Source organism: Molossus molossus, unplaced genomic scaffold (genome assembly GCF_014108415.1).
Source record: "Molossus molossus isolate mMolMol1 unplaced genomic scaffold, mMolMol1.p scaffold_m16_p_3, whole genome shotgun sequence".
In the NCBI taxonomy this organism is placed as follows: Eukaryota; Metazoa; Chordata; class Mammalia; order Chiroptera; family Molossidae; genus Molossus; species Molossus molossus.
In genome coordinates this window covers 38,365,911-38,391,756 of record NW_023425366.1, presented here as the reverse complement: position 1 = coordinate 38,391,756, position 25,846 = coordinate 38,365,911, and the positions used below count along the sequence as shown (strand labels likewise).

The 25,846-nt window shown below is 44.9% G+C and overlaps 1 protein-coding gene across 1 annotated transcript; it reads left to right on the top strand.

Annotated features, from left to right (window-relative positions):
* The first annotated feature begins 217 nt into the window (after positions 1 to 217).
* EXOC3 (exocyst complex component 3) lies at positions 218 to 24,117 on the top strand. Its single transcript, XM_036279904.1, has 13 exons — positions 218 to 271; positions 1,851 to 2,045; positions 4,099 to 4,318; positions 12,435 to 13,116; positions 14,965 to 15,082; positions 15,897 to 16,022; positions 17,071 to 17,171; positions 19,300 to 19,410; positions 19,489 to 19,639; positions 21,254 to 21,376; positions 22,245 to 22,406; positions 22,883 to 23,010; positions 23,701 to 24,117. The coding sequence occupies exons 2-13, from the start codon at positions 1,902 to 1,904 to the stop codon at positions 23,870 to 23,872; spliced, it is 2,238 nt and encodes a 745-aa protein (XP_036135797.1). The 5' UTR covers positions 218 to 271; positions 1,851 to 1,901; the 3' UTR covers positions 23,873 to 24,117.
* Positions 24,118 to 25,846: the final 1,729 nt, after the last annotated feature.

Below are 25,846 nucleotides of genomic sequence, written 5' to 3'. Positions count from 1 at the left end.
GCGGGGCGACGGCGCGGGTGAGGGTGACCCTGAGCACGGAGTCCGGGGAGGGGATGGCCGGTGCACTAACAGGAGAGGGCCGGAGGGCCCCTTCCACCAGCAGTCACCCCGCTGGAGGGAGCGGCTGCGTTGGTCCTACGGGCCTCAGCGGGTGGGCGCGGCCCGTGGGCAGGCACGCCACCAGCCCCGCCCTTCCGGTCTGCAGCCGGAAGCGGAAGTGGCCGCGAGCCGCTCAGTTCCGGTTGGAAGGCGGGCGGCGGCAGTTCAGACGGTGAGGGGTTGCAGGCAGGGGGCGGGGGCTGGCCGTGGACGCGGTTTCCTGGGCAGTAGTCGCGGGTCTCAGTCGCTGTCTTTCCCGAGTCCGGATGGGCGGGCGCGACCTTGGAGGCGGGCGGCGCAGCTCGGGGAGCAGCCACCGCGGGCCCGTCGCCCCAAGTGTGTTTGGGCCGCAGTCGATCGCCGCCTCCTCGTGAGCGGCGCGGTGTCACCCCTCGCCTGGGAGTCCTTTCGCGAGTAGGTGACTGTCCGGTTCCGAGGGCGCCCGGCTGTCCCCGGGAACTGCGGTGGGAGCTGCGGCCGCCCACAGCCCCAGGAGCCGACTGACGCTTTGCGCCCTGCGAGCTGGAGGCCTCCCCTGGTGTGACTCTCCGCCCCTTAGTGAAAATCGTGCAGGTGTTCAGGTCGCTGGCAATGCTGGAACCATGTCAAAGCGAAACAAGGAAACAAGCAAATACAGGGTTATGTACGCAGGTGGATGTCACTTCGGAATGCAAAGGGAAAACCGGGAGCCCTGATAGAAGTGCCTGTCTCTGGATGGCGGGTTTAAGGAGGGTGGCCTGTTCTGATTGTCTGCTTTGGCGTCCGTAACTTCATGATCACAAAAATAAAAAAAGAAACAGTGGTTGCAATATAGTTCCATTTAAAAGAGAAATGAAAAAGCATATCATGTACAAACGGAAGAATTATTTAACACCGAGCCCTTAGGAAATCCGCATGGATTGCATTGTTTTTCTGAGAGCATGTAGGAATGGGGAGTGGAAAATTTAGGGACAGGGTGGATCTTTTTCATATCTTTGAGAAGTTGTGTACAGAAAATATGCACGGACATGGAAGTTCAGTGGCTGAAGTTAAGGGGAATAAATTCTTGTTTTATCATTTGCCAGACTCTCACCAAATTTCCCTGTTGGCTCCATGACCAGGATGTCGGTGGAGCTGGGTTGAAGGCAGGTTTGCTTGGTATCAGAGCATCTCTGCTCTACATTGTACGTGAGACTTCTGTCCTCTCAGCTTTGTTTACTAGGCTCTGTTAAATAGTAGGAAACAGAAACCTGGATGCTACGGACAGTAGTGATTTTTTAAGGGAATCATAGGATGTGTACTGGGACTTCGACTCTGGTGGTGAGGTGTGCTGTCCTTGTGCCTCCATGTCCTCACTAAGACATTCTGACACAGCTGCCCCATCAGCATGGCCAAGGGATAGTGTGAAGGCTCAGGGGAGAGGGGGGATTGGTCCTGTTTGGGCAAGAGAAATGCCTTGGAGACTGACATCTGATGAGTGGTCTGGGGTCCACACAAAGATATCCTCCATATGTTCATACTTTATACTTGTGAATGCCTCTGCTTTCCTTAAAGGTAATACTTTCTCCATATTTGAGTTCTGAAGGTTTGTATTTCTTATTAAGGCGTTGATAATCCTACTTCAGTGTGCTTTCAGGTTTACTGGATAAAGCAAATGCTCTCCTTATGGTTCCACTATGAACAACTGGTTTTTGGGGGGAGGGTATTGCACCTAACATTTCCACCTTTCTAACACATCTTCCTCTCCTGTTCCCTCTCCCCCGTGCACACAGGGTATGTAACTCTAGTGTGACAGGTTCGGAGATTCTACCTGCTTTTTAACCATGAAGGAGACAGACCGGGAGGCTGTTGCAACAGCAGTCCAAAGGGTTGCTGGGATGCTTCAGCGCCCGGACCAGCTGGACAAAGTGGAGCAGTATCGCAGAAGAGAGGCCCGGAAAAAGGCCTCTGTGGAGGCCAGATTGAAGGTACGAAGCCAGAGAGGCCACAGGCCCCTGCTGCACCCCCAGGCAGGACAGAGTCATTTATCTTGAGTTTTAAGTTCTTGCTTAGCTTTATTATTGTAATTTTCCTAAATCAGACTTAGTGATGATCTGGAAAGAGACAGAGTGGAGCATTATCTTTACTTAGCACATTTCTTCCAACAGTATATTACCAATCAGTAAATTTATAACCAAGATTGTGGGTATGTTGAAAACACCAGGGAAACAACCTTTAACAATTATTCTGTGGTTTTTTTTTAATCCTCACTCGAGGATATTCTTCCATTTATTTTCAGACAGAGTGGGAGGGAGAGAGAGAGAAAGAGAAAGTGAGAGAGAAACATTGATGTGAGAGAGACACATTGATTGGTTGCCTCCTGCTTGACCCCAACCAGGGCCAGAGACTAAACCACAACCAAGGTACGTGTCCTTGACTGGAATCGAACTCATGACTCTTTGGTCCTTGGGCCGACATTCTGACTGCTGAGCCAGACCGGCCAGGGCTATTCTTTTTTCTTAAAAGTTCTTGTACAGAATTCTTCCCCAGAATATTTTCTTTAGATAATTGCAGCACATGCTGTATAGCAGGCTGACTGTGTGCCAGGTATTCTGCTGGCCCTGGGGTAGGAGGGAAGAGGAGGGTTAGACACATTTATTAAGAGTGTGAGAGTGGCCCAGCCCGAATGCAGTGGATTGAACGTTGTCCCATGGACTGAGAGGTCCTGGTTCAATTCCCAGTCAGGGCACATGCCGCGGTTGCCAGCTCGATCCCCAGTAGGGGGCGTTTAGGAGGCAGCTGATCAATGTTTTTCTCTCACATCGATGTTTCTATCTCTCTCTCCCTTCCTCTCTCTCTAAAAAATCAATAAAAACATATTTTAAAAAGAAGATGTGAGAATAGGGCAAGAATGAAAATCATTCTTTTCAAGATATTTTATGGTTTGGATTGGCTTCCAACTTAATTCACATGAAAAGGAGAGATCTCATTAAATATGCACATTCAGTATAGTTATAAAAATGTTAAAACCCTGGGCTGCTGTGGTTGACAGGCAGCAGAACAGTCTTGAGGATTTTTCCTTGACAAAAGTTAATCCTCACAGTGTTATGGCAGTGAGGGCATCTCTCCCTGAGAAAATACTAGCATTCAGGTAAGGTCATAGCAGCCTTAGTGAGACATGATGGGGCCATCTGTACCAAGGAGGCATCCCCAAACCCAAGGATGGATTTGAAACAGCAGTTTCATAATGATTTTAAAATGAGTGTGGACCTGCTGCATTTTTAGTCAGAATTATAATCTGTTCTGGAAACTTGTGGAATTAACTAAGGGTTACCGATAGTGACTTAGAAATCTTGTGTGATCTGTTACAGTCATTGTTAATTATTTCTGAATGCAACTTACGACTCCTGGGTTAAAGGTATTTCTGGCCTCTTGTGCTACCTGGTCTTTCCCTTCCCTTCCTGTCCACCTGCTACTGCTCTGTCATGCCCTCTCCTTTCTGACTGTACATTTCACTGGGTGGCATTCCCGGAGAATGAGTTCACATCTTATATGTACCAGCTCTGTGCAGTGTGGCTGGTTGTCCTTGAGCGGAGTCTGGTTTGGGCTGAATGGCAAGAGACCCCCTCATTGCTTAAGCTGATGAGCAAGTCCTGACAGTTTTCTGTACTGAGATAAGTCCTGTTAGGATACTGAGAGGCATCTGGGAGCTCATGGGAGGGGTCCTCCTAAAGGTACCACCTAAGGGGTAGCCATGGGCCCTGAGGTGCACCCACAGTGGTGTCCATTCTCTTCAGGCAGAGGGCCTGGATGAGGAGTGTTGTGAGGTTTTCTCAAAAAGCTGTAAGAGGCATTGTTGTTTTGTTCCAAGGCAGCAATGAAAAAGAAAAAGTTCCCTTGGGAATCAGTTAGGTACTTACTGAGTTTTATTCTGTTTTCTCTGGGTATTGACTGTTCCCTGCTGCTGAATTGGCATTTCTGCACTTGGGAAGATTTGTTTGTGACTGCCCAGCACTGCTCACTGCTTCCTGTCTCCCCCAGGCAGCTATCCAGTCGCAGTTAGATGGGGTGCGCACAGGCTTGAGCCAGCTCCACAATGCACTGAATGATGTGAAGGACATCCAGCGGTCCCTGGCCGATGTCAGCAAAGACTGGAGACAGGGCATCAACACCATTGAGAGCCTCAAGGACGTGAAGGATGCTGTGGTGCGCCACAGCCAGCTTGCTGCCGCTGTGGAGAACCTCAAGAACATTTTCTCAGGTAGCTGGGCTGACAGCAGGGCCAGTGGGCACCATGGGAATCAGGGCAGAGTGCCACCAGTGCTTAATGCCCACGATTCTTGCCTGGTTTTCCTTGCTCTGTGGGTGATGCAGAAGCAGTCCAGCTTCTGTGCAGTGTGTTTTGTAGACCTATCTCACAGTGGGCAGTAGGTATGATTCCTTGCACAGTTAGCTTATTATGAACATGGATAGAAATGATCAACTGAGCAAGTAAAGGTCAGTAGTTCTGTGCTTGTCGGGACAGAGGCTTGGAAGTGGGTAACTGAACCAGTGCTGTGTGAGTTGTATTCCCTCAGCGGTTGTTGTTAGGTCAGCTGGAACTTTGCCGGATGCAGAAGAATAAAGGTACACCACATTCTTGAAAGGAACTTGTGGTCTGAGAGAAGCAGCCCTGTGAACAGGACAGAGGGAGTAGTCCCCAGAGGCGAGGTGATTAAGGAGAGCAGCAGTTTCCAGGAAGAGGAAGAGTGTACACAGGACAGGGGCCTGGAGGGCATGGGTGGGGCACTCTGGAGATTTAGTTGGAACCAGACCTGGTGGAGGCTATGGGGCTGGTGGGGATGGTGTAGGGCAGGAAATGTGGGAATGACCAGAGTAATCTTCCCCACACCTCCATAGTGGTAGAAAGAGTGCTCCATAGACTAGTCAGGAAAGTGTCAGCTGTCACCTGGTGGGCTCCCTGTTGTGTTCAGCACAGCTTCCTTACCTAATGCTGTGACGAGCTCCTTATGTGCCTCCCTGAGAGCCTGTCCCTCTCCTTGTCCCTTTGCGCCTGTCAGATTCACCAGCATTCCAGCAAGAATCCTTGGGGTGGTCTGACCACTTTCCATCCTTTATCTCATGTCTGGTCTCAGCGAGTTCTTTGCCTTTCCCCAAACTCTGCTCCACTCTGAGTGTAACTTAGCACAGTTATTCCTACCTGCCCACTGCTGTGAATGCACAGCACAGGAGGCCTTGCCCTGCCACATTGTACCTTGGTGATCTGTGTCCTGTTCTCATGCCTGTGTCTGATTGTAACTGTTGAATACCTGGCCCCATTGCCCCATGCATGCTCATCTTCCTGAGGCCATGCTCTGTTCTGTTTCTTCCTGATTTAGTCTCAGTAGGTTGTGTCTTTCTAGTAATTTGCCACTTCATCTAGGTTATCCAATATGTTGGCCTACAATTGGTCATGGTATTCTCTTATCATCCTTTTGTTGTTGTTGTTAAACCTCACCTGAGGATATTTTTCTATTGATTTTTACACAGAATGGAAGGGAGGCAGGGAGGAGAGAGAGAGAGAGAGAGAGAAACATCAGTGTGAAAGAGACATATCAACTGGTTGCCTGCTGCACGACCCTGACTGGGGCCAGGGATTAAACTTGCAACCCAGGTAGGTGCCCTTGACTGGAAATCGAACCCGGAACCCTTCGGTCCACATGCTCACACTAACTGCTGAGCCAAACTGGCCAGGGCTCTTATCATCCTTTTAATTTCTGTAAAATTGGTAGTAAAATCTACACTTTCATTTCTGATTTTAGAATTTGAGTCTTTTCTCTTTTTTTCTTAGTCCATCTAGCTAGATTTGTCAATTGTTGATCTCTTCAAAGAATATATTTTGGTTTTGTTGATATTGTCTATTATTTTTCTCTTCTTTTTATTTTATTTTATTTTTTATTATCCTCACCTGAGGACATTTTTCCATTTTTTTGTTCAGATAGAATGGGAGGGAGGGAGGGAGGGAGAGAGGGAGGGAGGGAGAGAGAGAGAGAGAGAGAGAGAGAGAGAGAGAGAGAGAGAGAAAAACATCGATGTGAAAGGGACACATCGAGTGGCTGCCACCCGCACGACCAACCAGGGCCAGGGACAAACTGCAACTGAGGTACATGCCCTTTGTAGGAACCGAACCCGGTTCTCTCTGGACCTCAGGCCAACACTCCAGCCTCTGAGCCAAACCAGCCAGGGCTTATTTTATCTTTTTTAATTTATCCTTATTGTTGAATGTATTACAGATGTTTCTCATTTTTCCCCTATTGACCCCCTCCTGCCTTTCCCCACACTGTTGTCTGTGTCTATTGGTTATGCATATATACATATAAGTTCTTTGGTTTATCTCTTCCCACCCTCCATCCCCCCTTCCCTTTGAGGTTTGTCAGTCTAACAACCAATTTGTACTTCTTTTTTTTTATCCTCACCCGAGGACATTTTTTTTTTCCATTTTTTACTTAGATAGAGCGGGAAGGAGAGAGAGGAAGAGAGAGAAACATCGATGTGAAAGGGACACATCGAGTGGCCGCCACCCACACGACCCAACCAGGGCCGGGGACAAACTGCAGCCAAGGTACATGCCCTTAGCGGGAACCGAACCCGGGTCTCTCGGGACCGCAGGCTGATGCTCTAACCGCTGAGCCAAACCGGCCAGGGCCAATTTGTACTTCTTAATCCCTTCACCTTTTTCACCCATTCCCCCAACCCCCCTCCCATCTGGCATCCAACAAAATGTTCTTTGTATCTATGAGAATGCTTTTGTTCTGCCTGTTCATTTTGTTTGTAGATTCAATTGTCGATAGATATGTATTCATTGACATTTTGTTTGTTCATATTTTTATCTTTTTCTATAAGAAGACCCTCAGCATTTTATATAATTATGGTTTGGTGGTGATGAGCTCCTTTAGCTTTTTCTTGTCTGGGAAACTCTTTGTATGGCCATCGATTCTAAATGACAGCTTTGCAGGATAGAGTAATCTTGGTTGGTTGTAGGTTTTTGCTTTTCATCACTCTGAATATTTTTTGCCACTCCCTTCTGACCTGCAAAGTTTCTTTTGAGAAATCAGCTGACAGTCTTATGGGAACACCCTTATAGGTAACTAACTGATTTTCTCTTGCTGCTTTTAAGATTCTCTCTTTTGCATTTTGATGATGTTGTGTCTTGGTGTTGGCCTCTTGGGGTTCATCTTGTTTGGGACTCTCTGTGCTTTCTGGACTTGTATGTCTGTTTTCTTCACCAAGTTAGGGAAGTTTTCTGCTATTATTGTTTTGAATAGGTTTTTGATTTCTTGTTCTTTCTCTTCTCCTTCTGGCACCCCCAAGATGCGAATGTTGGTACACTTAAAGTTGTCCCAGAGGTCCTTACACCATCCTCAATTTTTTGGATTCTTTTTTCTTTTTGCTGTTCTGATTGGGTGTTTTTTGCTTCCTTAAATTCCAAATCGATGGTTTGCTTCTTGGCTTTACCTACTCTACTATTGAATCTGTATAAATTATTCTTTATTTCAGTTAGTGCCTCCTTCATTTCTGACTCTGCATCCTTCATTTCTGACTGCTCCTTTTTTATGCTCTTGAGGCCCTCACTAAGTTCATTGAGCATCTTCATAAGCAGTGTTTTGAACTCTGTATCTGTTAGGTTGCTTATCTCCATTTCGCTTAGTTCTTTTCCTGGAGTTTTGTTTTGTTCTTTCATTTGGAACCTGTTTCTTTGTCTCCTCATTTTGGCTGCCTCCCTGTGTTTGTTTCTGTGTATTACTTAACGAGAGGTATGGGGCTAGCTGAGACTAGATGCTGCTTGTTTGAAAGAATTTAGGATAACCTGAAGCAGGATCCAAGACAGGCCAATCCTATGGTAAAGCAACTGGCAACAGTTTGGGTGGGCCTGAAAGTTGGGTGGGGCAGGGCCTCAAGGAATCACCAGGGTGGGGCAAACAGTATCAGCCAAGTTGCTGGAGTCCCAAAGATGGCAGCTGTCCACCGCCCCAGGGAAGGGCTCACCAAAGGAACAAAAGCCTCTGATAGCATGTCTGTCCAGGAGAAAGCCGCCTCTCCAGCCCTCGCTCCAGTGTCAAACAACTTAGTTCTTCCACATACGTCTTTGGTGCCTATCAAGCTGCCTCCCCCACACTGGAGCCTGGAGGGTGCTTGTCCGAGTAAGGCCCCTTAAGAGGAGCTGCCTGGGGCTCTAGCCGCCTCAGCCTCAGTTCCCACTGGTTTTTCCAGCCAGAAGTTATGGGGACTTCTCTTCCTGGCACTGGAACCCTGAGCTCGGCGCCTGGTGTGGGACGGAGACCCCTCAGTCCTCAGGGAGGACCTTCCCAGCCGAGGTGTCCTTTTAATTTTTTTCCACCACACATGGGTGTGGGACCAACCCGTCACACCTTCACTCCTCCTACCACTCTCAGTGTGGCTGCTGCTTTAATTCCGTAGTTATAGGACTTCCATTCAGCTTGATTTCAGGTGGTTTTGAATGATGGTTTTTCTGTAGTTTAGTTGTAACTTTGATGTGATTGTGGGAGGACGCGATACTGCGTTTACCTATAATGCCATCTTGACCGGAACTCTCTTGATTTGTTTATCTCTGCTCTATCATTATTTCCTTTCTTTTTGTAGCTTTGGGTTTAGCTTGTTATTCTTTTCCTAGTTCCTTAAGTTGGAAAGTTAGGTTGTTGATTTGAAATCTTTCTTCTTTTTCAATTTAAGTGTTTATAGTTATACACTTCTCCTTTAGCACTACTTTCCTTGCAACCTGTAAGTTTTGATAGGTGTTTTCATTTTCATTGTCCCTAAGTTTTTTCTAATTTCCCTTGTGATTTTTTTCCTTTGACCCATTGATTAAGAGCATGTTCTTTAATTTCCTCAAATTTGTGAATTTTTCATCTGTTACAGCTTTCTAAGTTTATCTGTTATGGTCACAAAAGATACTTTGTATGATTCCTATCTTTTAAAATCTATTGAGATTGGCCTAACCTATGGTCTATCCTAGAAAATGTCCCATGTGCACTTAAGAAGAATGTATGTACATTGTTGTTGGATAAAGTGTTCTGTATATGTCTGTTAGATCTATTGGTTTATTGTGTTGTTTAAACCCTCTGTTTTCTTACTTACCTCTGTCTGATTGTTTAGCCATTGTTGGGAGTGGTATGTTGAAGTCTCCAGCTGTTATTATAGAGCTATGTTTCTCTCTTCAATTCTGTCAATTTTTGTTTTGTATATTTTGATGGTCTGTCATTAGGTGTGTAAATGTTAATAATTGTTGTATAGTCTTGCTGGATTGAACCTTTTATTAATATATACTTTCTTCTTTGTCTCTTGTAATTTTTAAAAATTTCAGGTTTATGTTGCCTGATATTAGTATAACCACCCCTGCTCTATTTTGATTACTATTTGCATGGAATATCTTTCCATCCTTTCATTTTCAATCTTTGTGGTTTTGGATCTCAGGTGAATTTCTTTTTTTTTAAACCTCACCTGAGGACATTTTTCCATTTTTTGTTCAGATAAAGTGGGAGGGACAGAGAGGAAGAGAGAGAGAGAGAGAGAGAGAGAGACATCGACGTGAAAAGGACACATCCAGTGGTTGCCACCTGCATGACCCAACCAGGGCTGGAGACAAACTGCAACTGAGGTATGTGCCCTTAGCGGGAACCGAACCTGGTTCTCTCTGGACCGCAGCCCGACGCTCTCACTGCTGAGCCAAACCGGCCATGGCTTAGGTGAGTTTCTTATAGACAGACAGCATATAGTTAGATTATGTGATTTTGACCAATTCTTGCTATCTCTGTCTTTTGGAGAGTTTAATCTATTTACATTTTAAGTAATTATTGATAAGGAGGGACTTAATTCTGTCATTTTTCCCATTTGCTTTCTATACGCCTTAGAGCTTTTTTGTCCTTCATTTTCTACATTATTGTCTACTTTTGTGTTTAGTTGATTTTTTTGGTGCTGAAACATTTTAATTTTATTTTCTCTTTTCCTTTTGTGTATATTCCATATCTGTTTTCTTTGTGGTTCCCATGGGATTACATTTAACATCCTAAAGTTATGATTTGAATTTATGCCAGTTTAACTTCAATAACATATACAAACTCAGTACCTCTGCAACTCTGTCCTCTCCTCCTTTCAGTTATTGGTGTCACAGAATTACATATTTATACATTGTGTGTCCAAAATCATAGACTAATAGATTTTTAATGCATTAGTCTCTCAAATTATGTAGAAAACAATATGTGGAATTATAAACCAAAGTTATAGCAATACTATCTTTGGGGTAATATTTTTATTTTCTATAAATGTATTAGTCTGTTATATTATGTAAAGTAAAAAACAGTCACAAACCAAATATACAAAAATGCTAGCTTTCACAATTACCCATGTATTTATTAAACTTTTTTTTATATTGATTTTTAAAGAGAGAGGAAGTGAGAAGGAAAGAGAGACAGAAACATTGATGAGAGAGAACATCGATTGGCCACTTCCTGCATGTCCCCCACTGGGGATCGGGCCCACAATCTGGGCATGTGTCCTAACTGGGAATTGAACTGACGACCATTGATGCTTGGGTTGATTGATTCTCAACCACTGAGCCACACCAGCCAGACACGCATGTATTTATTTTTACTGAGATCTTCATTTCTCTGTACAGCTTTGAATTAGTGTCCAATGTCCTTCCATTTAACCTTGTTATTTCTGGTGGGGCAAGTCTCGTCATGAACTCCCTCAATTTTTGTTAATCTAGAAATGTCTTAATTTCTCCTTCACTTCTAAGGATAGTTTTGCCACATATAGGATTCTTGGGTAACAGGTTTTTTCTTTTAACATTTTGAATATACCAGCCTACAGTTCCTCCATCTCCAAAGTTTTTGATGCAAAATCTGCTTATAATCTTATTGAAGATCCCTTGTATGTGACTAGTTGTTTCTTTCTTGCTGCTTTCATTATTCTCTTGTCTTGACTTTCAACAGTTTGATTATAAGGTCTTAGTATGGGTATCTGAGTTTTTCCTACTTGGAGTTTGTTGAACTTTTGGATATTTATATTCATGTATTTCATCAAATTTGGTTAATTTTTCTCTCTCTGTCCTTTTTTATCTTTTCTCTTCCTCTGGAATTCTCACAGTTTGCATGTTGCTTGATGGTGTTCCAGAGGTCTTTTAGGCTCTGTTCACTCTTCTTTAGTCATTTTTCTTTCTGTTCCTCATACTCGATAATTTATTTTACTGTCTTCAAGTTTGCTAATTCTCTCTTCTGCCTGCTTAAATCTGTCTTTGAATCCCTAAAGGAAATTTTTCATTTCAGTTATACTTTTTAGCTCCTGAAAGTTTTTTGTTTTTTTTTTCAGATTTTTTTGTCTCTTGACTTATATTTTCATTTTGTTCATGTGTTGTTTTCTTAACTTTCTCCATTTCTTTCTTTGTTCTTTAAGCATATTTAAGGCTTGTTTTACGATCTTTGTTTAATAAATTTACCATCTAGTCTTTCTCAAGGACAGTTTCTGTTTGTTTATTTTTTACTTTGAACCTTCATACTTTCCTGTATCATTGTATGCCTTGTGATTTTTTGTTGTTGAATGCTAGGCATTTGACTCTAATAACTAGGTAGCTGGAAATCGGATTCTCCTCTTCCGAATTTTGTTTATTGTTGTTTTTTTTGTTTTTGTTTTTTATGGTTATAAGCTGTCTCTGCTGAGGATCAGCCTGAGATGTAAACTTACGGCTTTCTCACGTCTTTTCTGAGCCTGTGCTTTTTCCTGGGCCTGTGTGGTCAGTTTCTAAAAACCCCTGTATATGAGGTTGCTTTCGAATGTTCTAGTCTTTAAACATATGGCTTCCAAAAGGGAAAAAGAGAAAAATGAAGGGAGTAAAAAGGCACTGGTCCTGGAAGTCACTTCACATAGTAGGGGGGGAATTGCAACAATGGGGGGTGCAGCAACAATCGCACCTGCCTCTGACTGTACCTCTGTGATCAGAAGCAGCAATCAGCAGTGGGAACACAGATCTCCAGTATTTGGAGGGCAGGACCTTTTTGGGTACTATGGCTCCCTCCTGTAGGCTGTTTGTAAGCTGATCTAGAAACATGTGGCAGGAGAAGTGGGGGCTAGTGGAGGAGTAGTTGCTGTTGTGCTAAGAGCTGAAATTGACTAAAATTTGTTGCAATTTACTGTTGGAGCCTTCCCATGGAAGTTGTAAGCCTTCAGTGCTGGAATAGTTATATCAGAAAGATTCTGTCAGTGCAATTCTTTTCCATATGGGGGGAGACAGATTTCTAGTGCTTCCTTCTCTGCCATCTTCCCAGAATCCCGCACAGCCGTATATGGTCTTTTACAGTGCCATCTTGTGCCTTTTTCCCTAGTGCCCGAGATTGTGAGGGAAACCCAGGACCTCATAGAGCAAGGGGCGCTCCTGCAGGCCCACCGGAAGTTGATGGACCTGGAGTGCTCCCGTGACGGGCTGATGTATGAGCAGTATCGCATGGACAGTGGGAACACTCGTGACATGACCCTAATCCACAGCTACTTTGGGAGTACACAGGGGCTTTCTGATGAGCTGGCCAAGCAGCTATGGATGGTACTGCAGAGGTCACTGGTCACTGTGCGTCGTGACCCCACCTTGCTGGTGTCAGTTGTCAGGATCATCGAAAGAGAAGAAAAGATTGACAGGCGCATACTTGACCGGAAAAAGCAAACTAGCTTTGTTCCTCCAGGAAGGCCCAAGAATTGGAAGGAGAAGATGTTTGCTATCTTGGACAGAACTGTAACTACCAGAATTGAGGGTACACAGGCAGACACCAGGGAGTCCGACAAGATGTGGCTCGTTCGCCACCTAGAAATCATAAGGAAATACGTCCTAGATGACCTCCTTGTTGCCAAAAACCTGATGGTTCAGTGTTTTCCTCCCCATTATGAGATTTTCAGGAATCTCTTGAGGATGTACCACCAGGCCCTGACCACACGGATGCAGGAGCTTGCATCGGAAGACCTCGAAGCAAATGAGATTGTGAGCCTGTTGACTTGGGTCTTAAACACCTACACGAGGTAACCCTAACTTTTCATTTACATAGAAACTATACAAAAATGTACTGACCAGCCCTGGACAGCTACTGTTTTGCTCTTCTTGGGTTCTCAGCACCCACAGGCATTATCTTCTGGTTAATGAAAGTCTTCTTTCTGGTCCATCTGTGGGGGCTTGTCCTTGAGGTCAGGGCCCAGCCTCTAGTTGTGTGAATGCTCTTGTGGGCGGTGCCTCTGCCCTTGACATCTAATCCATATTGAGTAGTTCAGGTTGGATTTTCCTGGGCCCAGGAGGGAGGTCCTTTAAAATCACATGTTGGTGAGGAGACATCAACTCACTCCTTCCCTAGGTTTGGTTTCTTCTCACCAATATTCTGGGAAAATTAGTTATCCTTTTTGCATTTCAGCCTTGGGCTTTATCATTTTACAAAAGGGACACGAGCCATTTCATTCATGTATTAGTTTGAGGTAGGGTCTGGAAAACAAGGCAATGGTGGCATATTCTGAAATTTTTAAAGATCAGCTAGCTAAGAGGAAAACACATTTTAATCTTGCGTGGCTTTAGTGTATTAAGTACTGCATTGGAGGTTTCTTGTTGTTAGTCTTATTGCTACTGTGTGAAAATTAAACTTGTTTTAGCAGTAAGGTTTTGGGATTTGTTTGTGTTTGTTTTTGGTAATGACATAGTAGGGAATGTGTATATTTCAACGCAGAAAAATATATAGAGAGAGGAAATATCTTTTTAATGATAATCTTTGTGGGTGCAGCTTTTGTCGCCTCCTGTGCTGCCCCCACACAGCCCGGGAGTCTGCAGCTGCCATGATTGCCCCACCTGTCAGTCATCTCCATGCAGCCTTGGCCTACACATGTTCCCTGTGATGATTAGCTTCCTTTGACCCGAGGGAACTGAGGCACGGGGCGTAAATGTGTCTAATTCACATGGCCAGCGAGTTGAGTGGGGAACAGGATTCAAATTGGGACCCTGGGCCCTCACCTGTGCTCCAGCCACCTGACCATTGAGTGTGCATTTATGTGATGTGCGCAGTTTTGTGTGTTGATTTTATTTTTTCACTCACTACATTGTAAGCACTTTTCTGTCCTTGGGAACTCTTGGGCAGCTTCCTGTTGTCATCCCGTTCTATCATATTGGGCTTTATCATGGAAAGAGTTGAACTGCTTTCATACTGCAAATATTTTCATGTTGAATTAAGGTTCTTGGGGTGAAAATAATGTGGGTTAAGTAAACAGTCTTTGGCCATTGGCATGATTTTATGAAGTGCTATTTTAGTCAGGTAGACATTGGGTTTCTTATAGAGGATGGATAGTGTCATTTAAATGTATATTTAGTGAATACAGCATATAAGGCATATGAATTTTCTGAGCAGTTGAACCTTGGACTTTAAAGAGCCCAGCCACATACACAGGTATTAACTGTTTTATAGGAAAACTTTTTTCTGAAACGTAGTCTACATCCCTGCCTTCTTGAGCATGGTAGACTGGATACACTGACATTTTCCTTGCTGACTTGAGTTTCATTATGGATGTCATGTGTCCTCTGCGTTAGAGATTATTCTCTTGTTTCATAGAATGTGTCTTGTAGTACCTCCTATTTGCCCCTCGTCTTCCATGGGAGGCACTGTGGATGGAACAAACATCTCGCCCTTACTGAGCGTCTTTGCTAAGTTGGCCTCCAGTACCCTGTGACATGGGCACAGGGACTCCTTGGCCAGGCTCTTCCCTAGGCCCCACCTTCCCTCTTGACTGCCTTGAGGGTGGTTGGGTATTTATGTGTGAAAAGAAATTGCAGCACAAACCTAAGAATTTTCTGTTTTCCTCGTTCTTAATTCTTTTCATTCCTGGGTTTCCCTGTAGCACAGAGATGATGGGAAATGTGGAGCTGGCCCCAGAAGTGGATGTCAGCATCCTAGAGCCTTTGCTTTCTCCAAATGTGGTCTCTGAGCTGCTGGACACATACATGTCAACTCTAACTGTGAGTAGAGCAGGGTGTTGTCCCAAAACGGTCTATGTCTAGTACCCAGACACTGCATGTCGGCCTGGAACCAATGCCAGTGGGCAAAAGCAGGGGGTGGGACCCTGCCTTGACATTGGCCTCATAAGGATGCTCAGACCTTCTTTCTGGGAAACTGGGTCTTGAAACATACATTTGCCAGTTAGAGGAAGAGAGTGGCCCAGTCTCTGGCCCTGGATCTGGAGAGTGTCTAGGGTGGGTGTACATTCCACAGGTATGGAAACTGTCTCTGGTTGAAGGAGTGAGCCTGTCCTGTCCCTGCTAGACTGGCAAGACCTCAGGATGTCCTGCTGATGTGTGGTGGTGGCACCTGCCAGCCACTTAGCATTGAGCCTGGGAATGAGAAGTGGCACTTAGGGCACCGGATGCTGCCCAGTGACCTCCAGGTGGTCTCAGTAAGATGAGGAGGTCAGAGTCTGCTTCCTGGGATGGTGCACCTGCTCATCAGCGTTCTGACATGTGGAGGCCCATACCTGGGAAGCAGGGAGGGGCTTTGTGCACCTGAGGTGGCGGTGCTGGGGTCTGGTCTTCCACAGACAGGTTGTCCTTGATCTGTGTACTTGTAACAAACCCAGCCTGTCCTCCAAAAGGTTAAGTTGAGGCTGACGGGCACTGCCGACTGTGGAGCTGGCTCTTGGGATGGCTTTTCTGGTGATTCCTTGTTTGGGAACAGGAATTCCTAGGGTGTGTGTTTGGCTTTGGCAGCCGAACCACTGTGTTCTTGGCTCAGAGGGCCTATTCTTTTCTCCCTTCCTCTGATGCTAAACTTCCTTAGTCAAACATCATTGCCTGGCTTCGGAAAGCTCTAGAAACAGACAAGAAAGACTGGATAAAAGAGACTGAGCCTGAAGCTGACCAAGATGGGTACTACCAGACTACACTCCCGGCCATCGTCTTCCAGGTACCATCTGCCAATTCTGAGCTTCATTTCTGGGTATTTATGAGCTTATGTAGGTTTTACAAGTGAACACAAAGTGCCTCATTTCACAGTGAAAATAGAAAGAACCCTGTGTAGTTCCTTAGGTCCTTCCCTCTCTGGAGCTGAAGAAACTGAGAGTGTATCTGCCATGTAGTTCTGCCCACGGTCATTTTAGTTTTCCTAATCCTTTTGGAGTTGAACTAGAACCAAATTCTGTGTTATTTGTGTGTAACACTCATATTTGAGTTTGCTTGTTTGGAGTTTCCTGATGTTATAAATGCCAAGACATATCTCCATGAATGCCACCGAATTGAGTCTAACCTGATGGATTTGGGAAAGAGTCCTTTAGATTTTAACGATAATCATATGTTCTTACAGTTAATTTACTTTTTAATACTCAGTCACCTGCTGGTGTCCCCCAGTGTCTTTGGCCCATGGAAATTTTTCCCTTTGAGTGGGTTGCTGACAATAGGAGGGCTGAGTCCTATTGGGATATTTGTATGGTGCTCTGTCTGCTGACAGTGCTGGGACTCTAGCCAGCAGAGTGAGTGCTGGTGGTGTTTTTCTGTAGGTGATATCATTAGCCACAGATTGGTCCTCACCCTTTCTGTTTTTTGGAAAATCTAACATGACAGCCCATTTGCAACAAGGACCTGGAGTGAGCTCTGCCTGCTGGCCCTTCTCTGTCTTTCCAAGTCCGTTTCCCCTTAGCTCCAACATATGTCCTAATTCTTCTTAAGAAATCCACATCACTAGTCATAGGGCAGCACCTGGCACCCATACCGTGTCTTTGGGCCCCCACCTCCCTGTCAGCTTCCCCCTTCAAGGAGACCTGCCCGTTTGCAAGTAATTGGGAAATAATTCACTTGGCGTTTTACCTGGTGACAAAGTTGTTTGTTTAACTAACTTTATTTTTCACTTTTTTTCTCTGAATTTGTATCTACCAGTTAGCAGATGGGGGTTTTATATAACAGGGAAACCTATGCTCTTGTGAGTTTATGTCAAAATTCATAAGTTCTCTAATTTTTAGATGTTCGAACAGAATCTTCAAGTTGCTGCTCAGATAAGTGAAGATTTGAAAATAAAGGTACTAGTTTTGTGTCTTCAGCAAATGAATTCTTTCTTAAGTAGGTATGTATTTTTGTCAGTGTACTAATTTAGAAAATATGTTCTTAAAAATTAAAAGCATGAATGTGTTGATCCTGATATGCTTGATATTAAAAAAGAACTTAAGCCTGGGTTGACTGTAGTCACCTTCTTTTGTTATTTAGGAAGGCAGCCTTTTCTTGTTACCTCCTCCTGAATGTATTTCACCAATCCCCTGAGAGCCCAGATCCAGTCTGTGACAGCCCTAGCAGTGTAGTCAGTGTGCCACAGGACTGGAGTTAGAGCTTCTCCCGAAACACTTATCCTTCCTGTAGTCTTGAATTCTGGGGCAGGGATGACAGCTCCAGGTGCAGTAGTCACCTCTGAATTCCCACCACTGGGAGGCATCCCCCAGCAGAGCCAGCCCTGGGTAGGGGGCTCAGAGGGACTGTGTTTCCAGGGCACCTCTCTCCCTTTGAATTGTTCATGAAGATTTCCAAACCTGTGCAGAAGTAGAAAGAATGACATAAAGAACTTTACCTATCATCCAGGTTCAAAAGTTGTCCCTTTAAAGCCATCTCTGGTTTCTTTCTCCTTCTCCTCTCCCCCCCTCTCTTTCTCTGCTGAAATAACTTGAAAGAAAATCCCATTGTGGCATTTCCCCTACGTTCTCTACCCTAACTGCAGTGCTATCAACCCACATAAAACTTGCACAATCACTCCATGGGACCATCTGATACCAGGTTTGAATTTGGATTTTCCCAGGGGTCGCAGACATATTTCTTTATAGTTATGTATACTACAACGTGTGGTTTTTGGGGGTTCTAAGGTCTCTGGTACAAGAGCACAGTCTCTTCCCATCTTTAAGCCATTGGCTTGTGGAGATGCACACATTGTCCTCTAGAGTGATCAGTATCCTCCAGTCCCTGTCTGCCCACAAACCACAGGCTTTCCCTAAAAGCTTGTAGGATTCCCCTTCATTACTTATTTTATTTTTTTTTAGAATGACATTTAACAGGAATAGAATTTACCATCTAGTGACCAGTTTTTGATGAATGAATTTTTATTAATTTATTTTTGTTACAGATGTTTCTCCTTTTCCCCCATGGACCCGGCCCACCCCCTTATTACTTATTATTCTGCAAGAACCTTGCATCGGTGGTGTGTGTTTTCCACAAGGCAGCACATCAGGAAATTCATGTCCCTCCATCCTGCTCTGGTGGCTCAGTGCCAACAGCCAGGCCCCTTCGAGTCCCCATCGTCTGTCCACCTGGGGAACATGCCCTTGAGTTAGTCATTTTGTTTGAGGAATGAGGTGGGATTCTTCTGTAAAGAGAAAGTTTTTCTCATTTACCTTGGCCGTTTGATTACCTGAACTTTTGACAGAAAGGTAGAAAAAATACTGAATAATTTGGTCCTTTCTTAAGATCTGTGGTACATTGTATTGTTTTACTCCTGCTCATGTTTGAGAATCTCCATAGTAAGTTAAAACATAAAGAATGTAGCCATCTCAGTTGTTTGTTTTCGTGACATCTAAAGAATCTAATTTATTTTTAATTTGATTTCTTCAGGGAGAGTTTCAGAAAGGGGCATTTTGTCTAATACTTAATGGTATTGTTCTCATTATATAAGTTTCTAGATGAATTATATCAGATAAAATAATATTTTCCCAATTATTCATAATAAAATATTTTTAAATATTTGTATAATCAAAATACTGAACCCTATTTCAAAGAGTTGATATGAAATTAGTTTTTAATAATTTATTTTAAATGACCAGCTTTTCTGTTCTTCTATTAGTATATAGCATCCAAAAAAAATTTTTTAAGTACTCATCTGGTTGCCCGGCCAGTGTGGCTTAGTGGTTGAGCGTCAATCCATGCACCAAGAGGTGGCTGGTTAGATTCCTGGTCAGGGCACATATCCAGGTTGTGGGCCCGATCCTCAGTGGGGGGCATGCAAGAGGTGACCAGTAGATGTTCTCTCTCATCAATGTTTCTCTCCCTCTCCCTCCCTCTCTAAAATCAATAAAGAAAAAAAAATTTTTTAATAAAGACTCATTTGGTTAAGTGTTAGTGCTATGAAACATCTATTAGGTGTGGTGTCAGCATAGTGTTTGAAACACCTGCAGGTTACCCTCTGATAGTATTTGATGTGGGTTGCCTATTCTCAGATACAAAGACGAAGCTCAGTTGTATAAAGAGGAGCACCTGAGGAACCGGCAGCACCCACACTGCTACGTCCAGTACATGATCGCCATCATCAACAACTGCCAGACTTTCAAGTAAGTGACATTTAGGGATGAAGACAGGCATGTGAGGACACGCAGCTGCTTCACTGAGCCTCAGCTGTTCCCTTGCAGGGAATCCATAGTCAGTTTAAAGAGGAAGTATTTAAAGAATGAAGTGGAAGAAGGAGTGTCTCTGAGCCAGCCAAGCATGGATGGGATTCTGGACGCCATCGCGAAGGAGGGCTGCAGCAGCTTGCTGGAGGAGGTCTTCCTGGACCTGGAGGTAGGGCACTCTGACTATATTTGAGCTGAGTGTGCACTTGCCTTCATTCATTCTCAGTCACAGTTAAAGTGCTGTGGCTTTTTTGTGACATGGTGTTCTCTATGTGGCATAGGCCTGACTTTTGGTCTTTCTGCTATACAACTGAATAGAGAGTCCCAATAAATATCAGTGGATTACAAACTAGAAGCAAGTATGTCACAGGAAGACTTATATTCGTTAACAGAGTCTTGATGCCAAACCACCCTGAGAACACATGCATGGTGAATACTCGTTATACAGACCAGTCTCAGTTTTGAATAGATACAAAACAAAGTCATTAACAAAATGCATTTAGCTTCATATCAGAGGCATAAATACACCATGAACAAGATTTATTTCCGAAATACAAAGATGGTTCAACATTATATAGATGTATTAGCAGAAACCAGAATATATTTTAAAAGTAAAACCATGATTATCTTAGGTCCCCTGAAAAGGAGCTCCTTGGATGATTGGTGGGATAATTTCATGATGTATATAACTATCTTGAAAATGGTTTATAAAACAAATGAAATGTATGAATTTTGAAATTATTTCAAAATATGAAAAAAGACAATATAATTGAAAAGAAGATAAAGGACATGAATAACCATTTCATAGTAAAAGGATTGCAAATATCCTAAATATGAAACAAAGTACCCAGTCTTACTGATCTTCAAAGAAATGCACATTTAAAAAACATTATATGTTGCTTATCAAGATGACAAGGATTGCAAACATTGATACTCATTGTTGTCTGGGGCATGAGCAAAGGGACAGTCTTTTTTTTTAATCCTCACCCGAGGATATGTTTATTGATTTTAGAGAGGAAGGGAGAGAGAGAAAAACATAGATGTGAGAGAAATATTGATCAGTTGCTTCCCTTACATCCCCCGACCAGGGATTAAACCCACAACCTAGGTATGTGCCCTGATTTGGAATTGAACCTGACGCCTTTTTGGTGATTGGGACTACACTCCAACCAACTGATCCACCCAACTGGGGCCAAAGGGACAGTCTTGTGTTCTGTGTAGAATGTGCATTGTGCAGTTTTTGATGGACAGTTTGAAAAAAGTTAATTAAGGTTTTAATTTGTGTACTTGAGCAATTCTACTTTTAGGAGTTTCACCTACAGAAGTGTATGTATAAATTCACTGCAGCATTAGTTTTAATTTCAAAATGTGAAAAATTTTAAATGTCAGAATTAGGTAAATTACAGAGTATTCATATAATAAATACAGGATGGGGCAAAAGTATGTTTATAGTTGTTTGTATGGAAAATAATACAATAATTAATAAGTAATAATACAAGAATAAACTTCCACGTACTCCTAACTGTAAACTTACTTTTGCCAAACTCTGTATATGTAGTCATTAAAGGTGAAATGTATACACACAGATACCTGCATACCTCCCAGGTGTGTATGGTCTGAGTCCCATGTGGTAAAGTACATACTTGCAGGTCACACACCAGTAGTGCTTGTGATTACTGGGTGCTGTCATATCACATCAGGCAGATGTGCAGCGCCTCCCTCCCAATGCACGTGCCTTGGGGCCAGTGTTAAGGTGATGTTTTCTGTGGTCTGTGCTTTTTAGCAACATCTCTGTGAGCTGATGACAAGAAAGTGGCTTTTGGGATCAAAAGCTGTAGACATCATCTGTGTCACTGTGGAAGACTATTTCAATGATTTTGCCAAAATTAAAAAGCCATATAAAAAGGTAAGAGTCTGGGGCACAGTTGTGTGGTGTGAGCTCACCTGCATGCTGGAGCCCACGTGGCATTTTGTGTGGAATTCAGTGTCAAATTAGTTCTATGAGTGGAAGTTCTCAGGTAGTTGTATTAACCTAAGGCAAGTAGGAGATATCAGTGCCTAAAGATAAGATAGAGGCGGAGGTGATGGGGCCTCTGAGTGAAGATTTAGACCATTCATTTGACTTTATTGCTTCCTGACACCCCACCAAACCCACACTGGCACATGGCCGCAGACCTGGAACCCTGCGGGTGGTGGGGGTAGTGGCCGTGGCTCTGAAGAGAGGATGGGGAGAAAGGGCAGTGCTCTGAGGTGCGTGCAGGACGGGGCAGCTGGAGGAGTTGACCAGTGTTACCCAGAGGGGAGGTTGTGAGACCCTGTGAAGGGGTCTGGGGAAAGCAGGTACTATGATGGTGCATCTAGTGGGAAGCTGTCCTGCAGTGACATCTGCTGCTAGAAGGACATGTCACATGAGACTGCAGGCAGGCTTCATTTGGGGACCTTTATTTTGTTTGCCTTCTGGAGGGACCATCAGCATCTGAGGTACAGGGTCAACTCTGTGGGCGCCCATTTGCACAGCTCTCTCTCGTGCTACGCCCTGCCTGTGTAATTGCCTTTCACCGTTGGATTTTAGGGAAACTGAATACTGCTGTGATTTTCTAAGTAAAATGTATAGTCTAAAGTCATAGATGTGCTTATTTATGTAATATATTTACTCTGATGTTCTGCCATTTGTATTGATGGAAAATGGGAAGGAATGTGCTCTGTTCACATGTTGACCTAGATTTAAAACGAAGCCTGCGTGTTTGCGTAGCTGACATGTCTCTGCTCCTCAGCGGATGACGGCAGAGGCACACCGTCGTGTGGTGGTGGAGTACCTGCGGGCTGTCATGCAGAAGCGCATCTCCTTCCGCAGCCCCGAGGAACGCAAGGAGGGTGCCGAAAGGATGGTCCGTGAGGCCGAGCAGCTGCGCTTCCTGTTCCGCAAGCTGGCATCTGTGAGTGCCACCGCCTCATGCCCTTTACTGTCACTAAGTGTCGCCGGGGCTTCTTTTTGTTTCCACCCCTAGGACTTTTAGGACAGTTGGACAGGATCAGTCACTTCAGGAACCAAGTGACCGTCTGATTCTTGTTTCCTTTGTGTCTGACCTGTGGTTGGGGCACAGGCACTCAGGGCAGTCGCTTCTAGACTCTTCTGGTGGCAGCATGCAGCCAGACTTGAGCTTTGAGACACAATGCTCACATGTCCTCTCCCCCATGAGTAGCTGAGCTGACGCACGACCCACCGAGATCCCTAACCCTGTCTCTGTGCTGAGTGCTCCCACAACCAGTCTTGGTGTTGATGTGAGAGGAGGGAGTGCGCTGGCCAGCCAGGCATCCTTAACCAGAGAGAGGGTTGGACAGACTGCAGCCTGCGTCTGGCTCGAGGCATGGTGGTGCTGCATGCCGCTCATGGCCTCCACCTTACTTCTAGGGATTTGGTGAAGACGCTGACGGGTACTGTGACACGATCATCGCCGTTGCAGAAGTGATTAAGCTGACAGACCCGTCCCTGCTCTACCTGGAAGTCTCAACTCTGGTTAGCAAATACCCAGACATCAGGTAACGGCCTACTTTCTCAGCTAGAACTCGGGGCGCAGAGCAGCAGGATCATTCCTGAAGTCCTGGGCTTTAGGCATGACCCTGAGGGGTGACAGTGCGGCAGGTCTGGGCTGTTTCGAGGACCAGCTGTGCATACAACAGTTGCAGGCAGAGTGAGTTTCTGAGAATGGTAGTGGACATGCCTGTGTCGTATGTGCCTTCCTGCCAGCCCTGCCATGGTTCATGTACCTCCCAGAGGTCAGTGTGAGGGGCTGGGTGGGGGCTCACTGCGTGTGGGAAAGTAGCTTGTGTTGTGCTCATGGTGGATTCAGAGAAGGGAACTTATGTGCCATGCTTGGCCAGGACACCTTCCAGCCTTCATGCAGAAAGCGGTCTGTTTCTTGTCCTGCTGTTCTGAGCTTGCTTTGCGTAGGAAGAACCAGTGGTCCTGTGCTCTCCAGGGCCCTAGTGCACTAGTTAAACACTTGATTAAACAAAAATTCAGAAAAGCAACCTTTAAAAACTTTGCAATTATAGGTTGAAAAAAAAGACTGCATTATAATATGAAAACTTGGGCTTTTCTCCCTCTGACGTGACAAGGGTGACATGCCTTTCACCTGTAGTTGTTGACCCCATTTTGGGGTCCTCAGTGTCTGCTGAGCCACAGGTGGGGGACGTGGTGTATTCTCCCATTCCCCCTCTCTTTCCCAGGGACGACCACATCGGCGCACTGCTGGCTGTGCGAGGGGATGCCAGCCGGGACATGAAGCAGACCATCATCGAGACCCTGGAGCAGGGCCCCACACAGGTGAATCCAAACTACGTGCCCATCTTCAGGGAAATCATAGTTCCCAGTCTGAACGTGGCCAAACTCCTCAAGTAGCCTTTCAGTGTCCTGCCTGAATGTGGTCCCGAGATCTGTACCCCATGTGTGACAGCCAGTGACTCATGGTGCTGAGCACAAGGCTGCCTGAGATACAGGTGCTCTGGTGGTGGGTGCTGGCCCTCTCATCTTGTGGACAAGCTTTGTGAGCAGGGTCCTGGTTGGCTGTTCTCGTTCGCCTCTTGGTTCACTCCCTTCTATAGTATTAGCTCTTCTGATGCTGCTGTTCAATAAAAGTAAACGCTGCGGAGAAATGAGTTTCTCAGCTGTTTCTTATTAGCAGTGACTGCAGGGGGCCCAGACACAGCATATGAAGGCTGCCTCTGCCCTCATCTGCCTGGGGCATCCCACTGGTGTCCCTCCAGCCTGCTGCTCTGCACCCACACAGGCAGCAGCCTTGGGCGTTTCAAATTTGTGGGCCCTGCTTATTCTTGACACGGGGTCCCTGAGACCCTCTTTCTGTCATTCAGCTGTCTCTCCATGGGTGCCTTCAGTGGTAGCTTTGTTTCACACATTGATCTTCATACCAGGCTCATGGAAAGGTCCATCCAGGATAAACAGTGAGCCCCTGTACATGCCTCCCCAAACCCTCACACTGCCATTCCAGTGAGCATGATTTCTTAGATGGGCGGTGCTCTGGTTTAGCTGTACAGTGCTGACTGAAATGGGAAGTGGGAGCACATGCCCGTTCCTCTGTTGCAGATGTCTTCCATCCTTGGTTCAGGGTCCCAGGGACTGGCCAAACCAGGCAGGAGGGTTGTCCCTCAGGGAGATGCCTGTGCTGTTCCCTGTAGGACGGCTGGTGCATGGGGTATCGGGCTGCTTGGAGCATTCGAGTGTATCCAGCAGGCTTGTTCGTCTTAGGATATGTGCCAGATGGCAAAGTTGATTGATACTGCACTTTCATCCTCATAAGACATGAAAAATTTACAAATAGGACTTTTTCTTGAAAGAGTCAAAACTGAAGTGGAATTAAGTAATTGACTAAAAATTAAATATAGTTCTTATTAGTATTATTGACTCAGAAGAGATGTAATCTTCCTAAAGACATCTAGCTAATGTGTGATCTCTCAATATTCATATTAATCTAGTTCCCTACTTACAGTATGCTTTAAACAGCACCTGGCAATGTTCAATAAATGTTTTTAAATGAATTGTTAATCATTAATTATTGCCCCTTATAATAATAAAAATCCATTTACTTTCACTCCATGTTATTCCTGGAATAAATGTCCAGGTTGACTATTTAAAAAATAACAGACCCTGCCCGGCCGGTGTGGTTCAGTGGTTGAGAGTCGACCCATGCATCAAGAGGTCGCCGGTTCGATTCCCAGGTGTGGGCCCAATCCCCAGTGGGGGGGCATGCAGGAGGTGGCCAATCCATGTTCTCTTTCATCAATGCTTCTATCTCCTTCTCCCTTCCGCTCTCTCTAAAATCAATATAGGAAAAAAAGAAAGAAAGAAAATAACAGACCCAAGTGGTACATGTTCTAGCTAGTGTCCTGCTCTGGTTATATGATGGTCACTGGCTATGTCCACTTCGGGGACACCCACAGTCATGGCTAAGCATTGGCCAGGATGTGCTGGGAGGTATGGGGGGCCCATGGTGGAATGCCATGTCCTCGTGGGTGGGCAGTGGGTCTTCATGTCAACACCCACGGGAGGGTCACACCCAGGCTACCTGGCAAGAGGCCAGCAGCACCCATGCTGAAGGCAAGTGCCTGCCAAGTGCCCTGGGTTTAACAGGACAGGCAGCCTGCAGCCTATACTGGGAGCCAGCTTCTTCCTGTCTCGTTGGGTCTCTGTCTACTCACTGAGTCTCAGGGCTGTTCGGGAGAAAGAACATCTTTAGGAAATTTCCTCATTTTATTTGGTGTGTTTGAAGAGAAGAGGGGAGAAAGGACTAACCGTCTAACTGATGAGAGTGCGTGTAGCTCTTGCCAAGTAGCTCACCTGGTATACTCTCCCCTTATA

Coding starts and splice junctions, on each gene's coding strand:
- EXOC3 (XM_036279904.1), top strand. CDS start 1,902: ATGAAGGAGACAGACCGGGAGGCTGTTGCAACAGCAGTCCAAAGGGTT. Junction 2,046..4,098: donor CTGTGGAGGCCAGATTGAAG/GTACGAAGCCAG, acceptor TGTCTCCCCCAG/GCAGCTATCCAGTCGCAGTT. Junction 19,411..19,488: donor AACAACTGCCAGACTTTCAA/GTAAGTGACATT, acceptor GTTCCCTTGCAG/GGAATCCATAGTCAGTTTAA.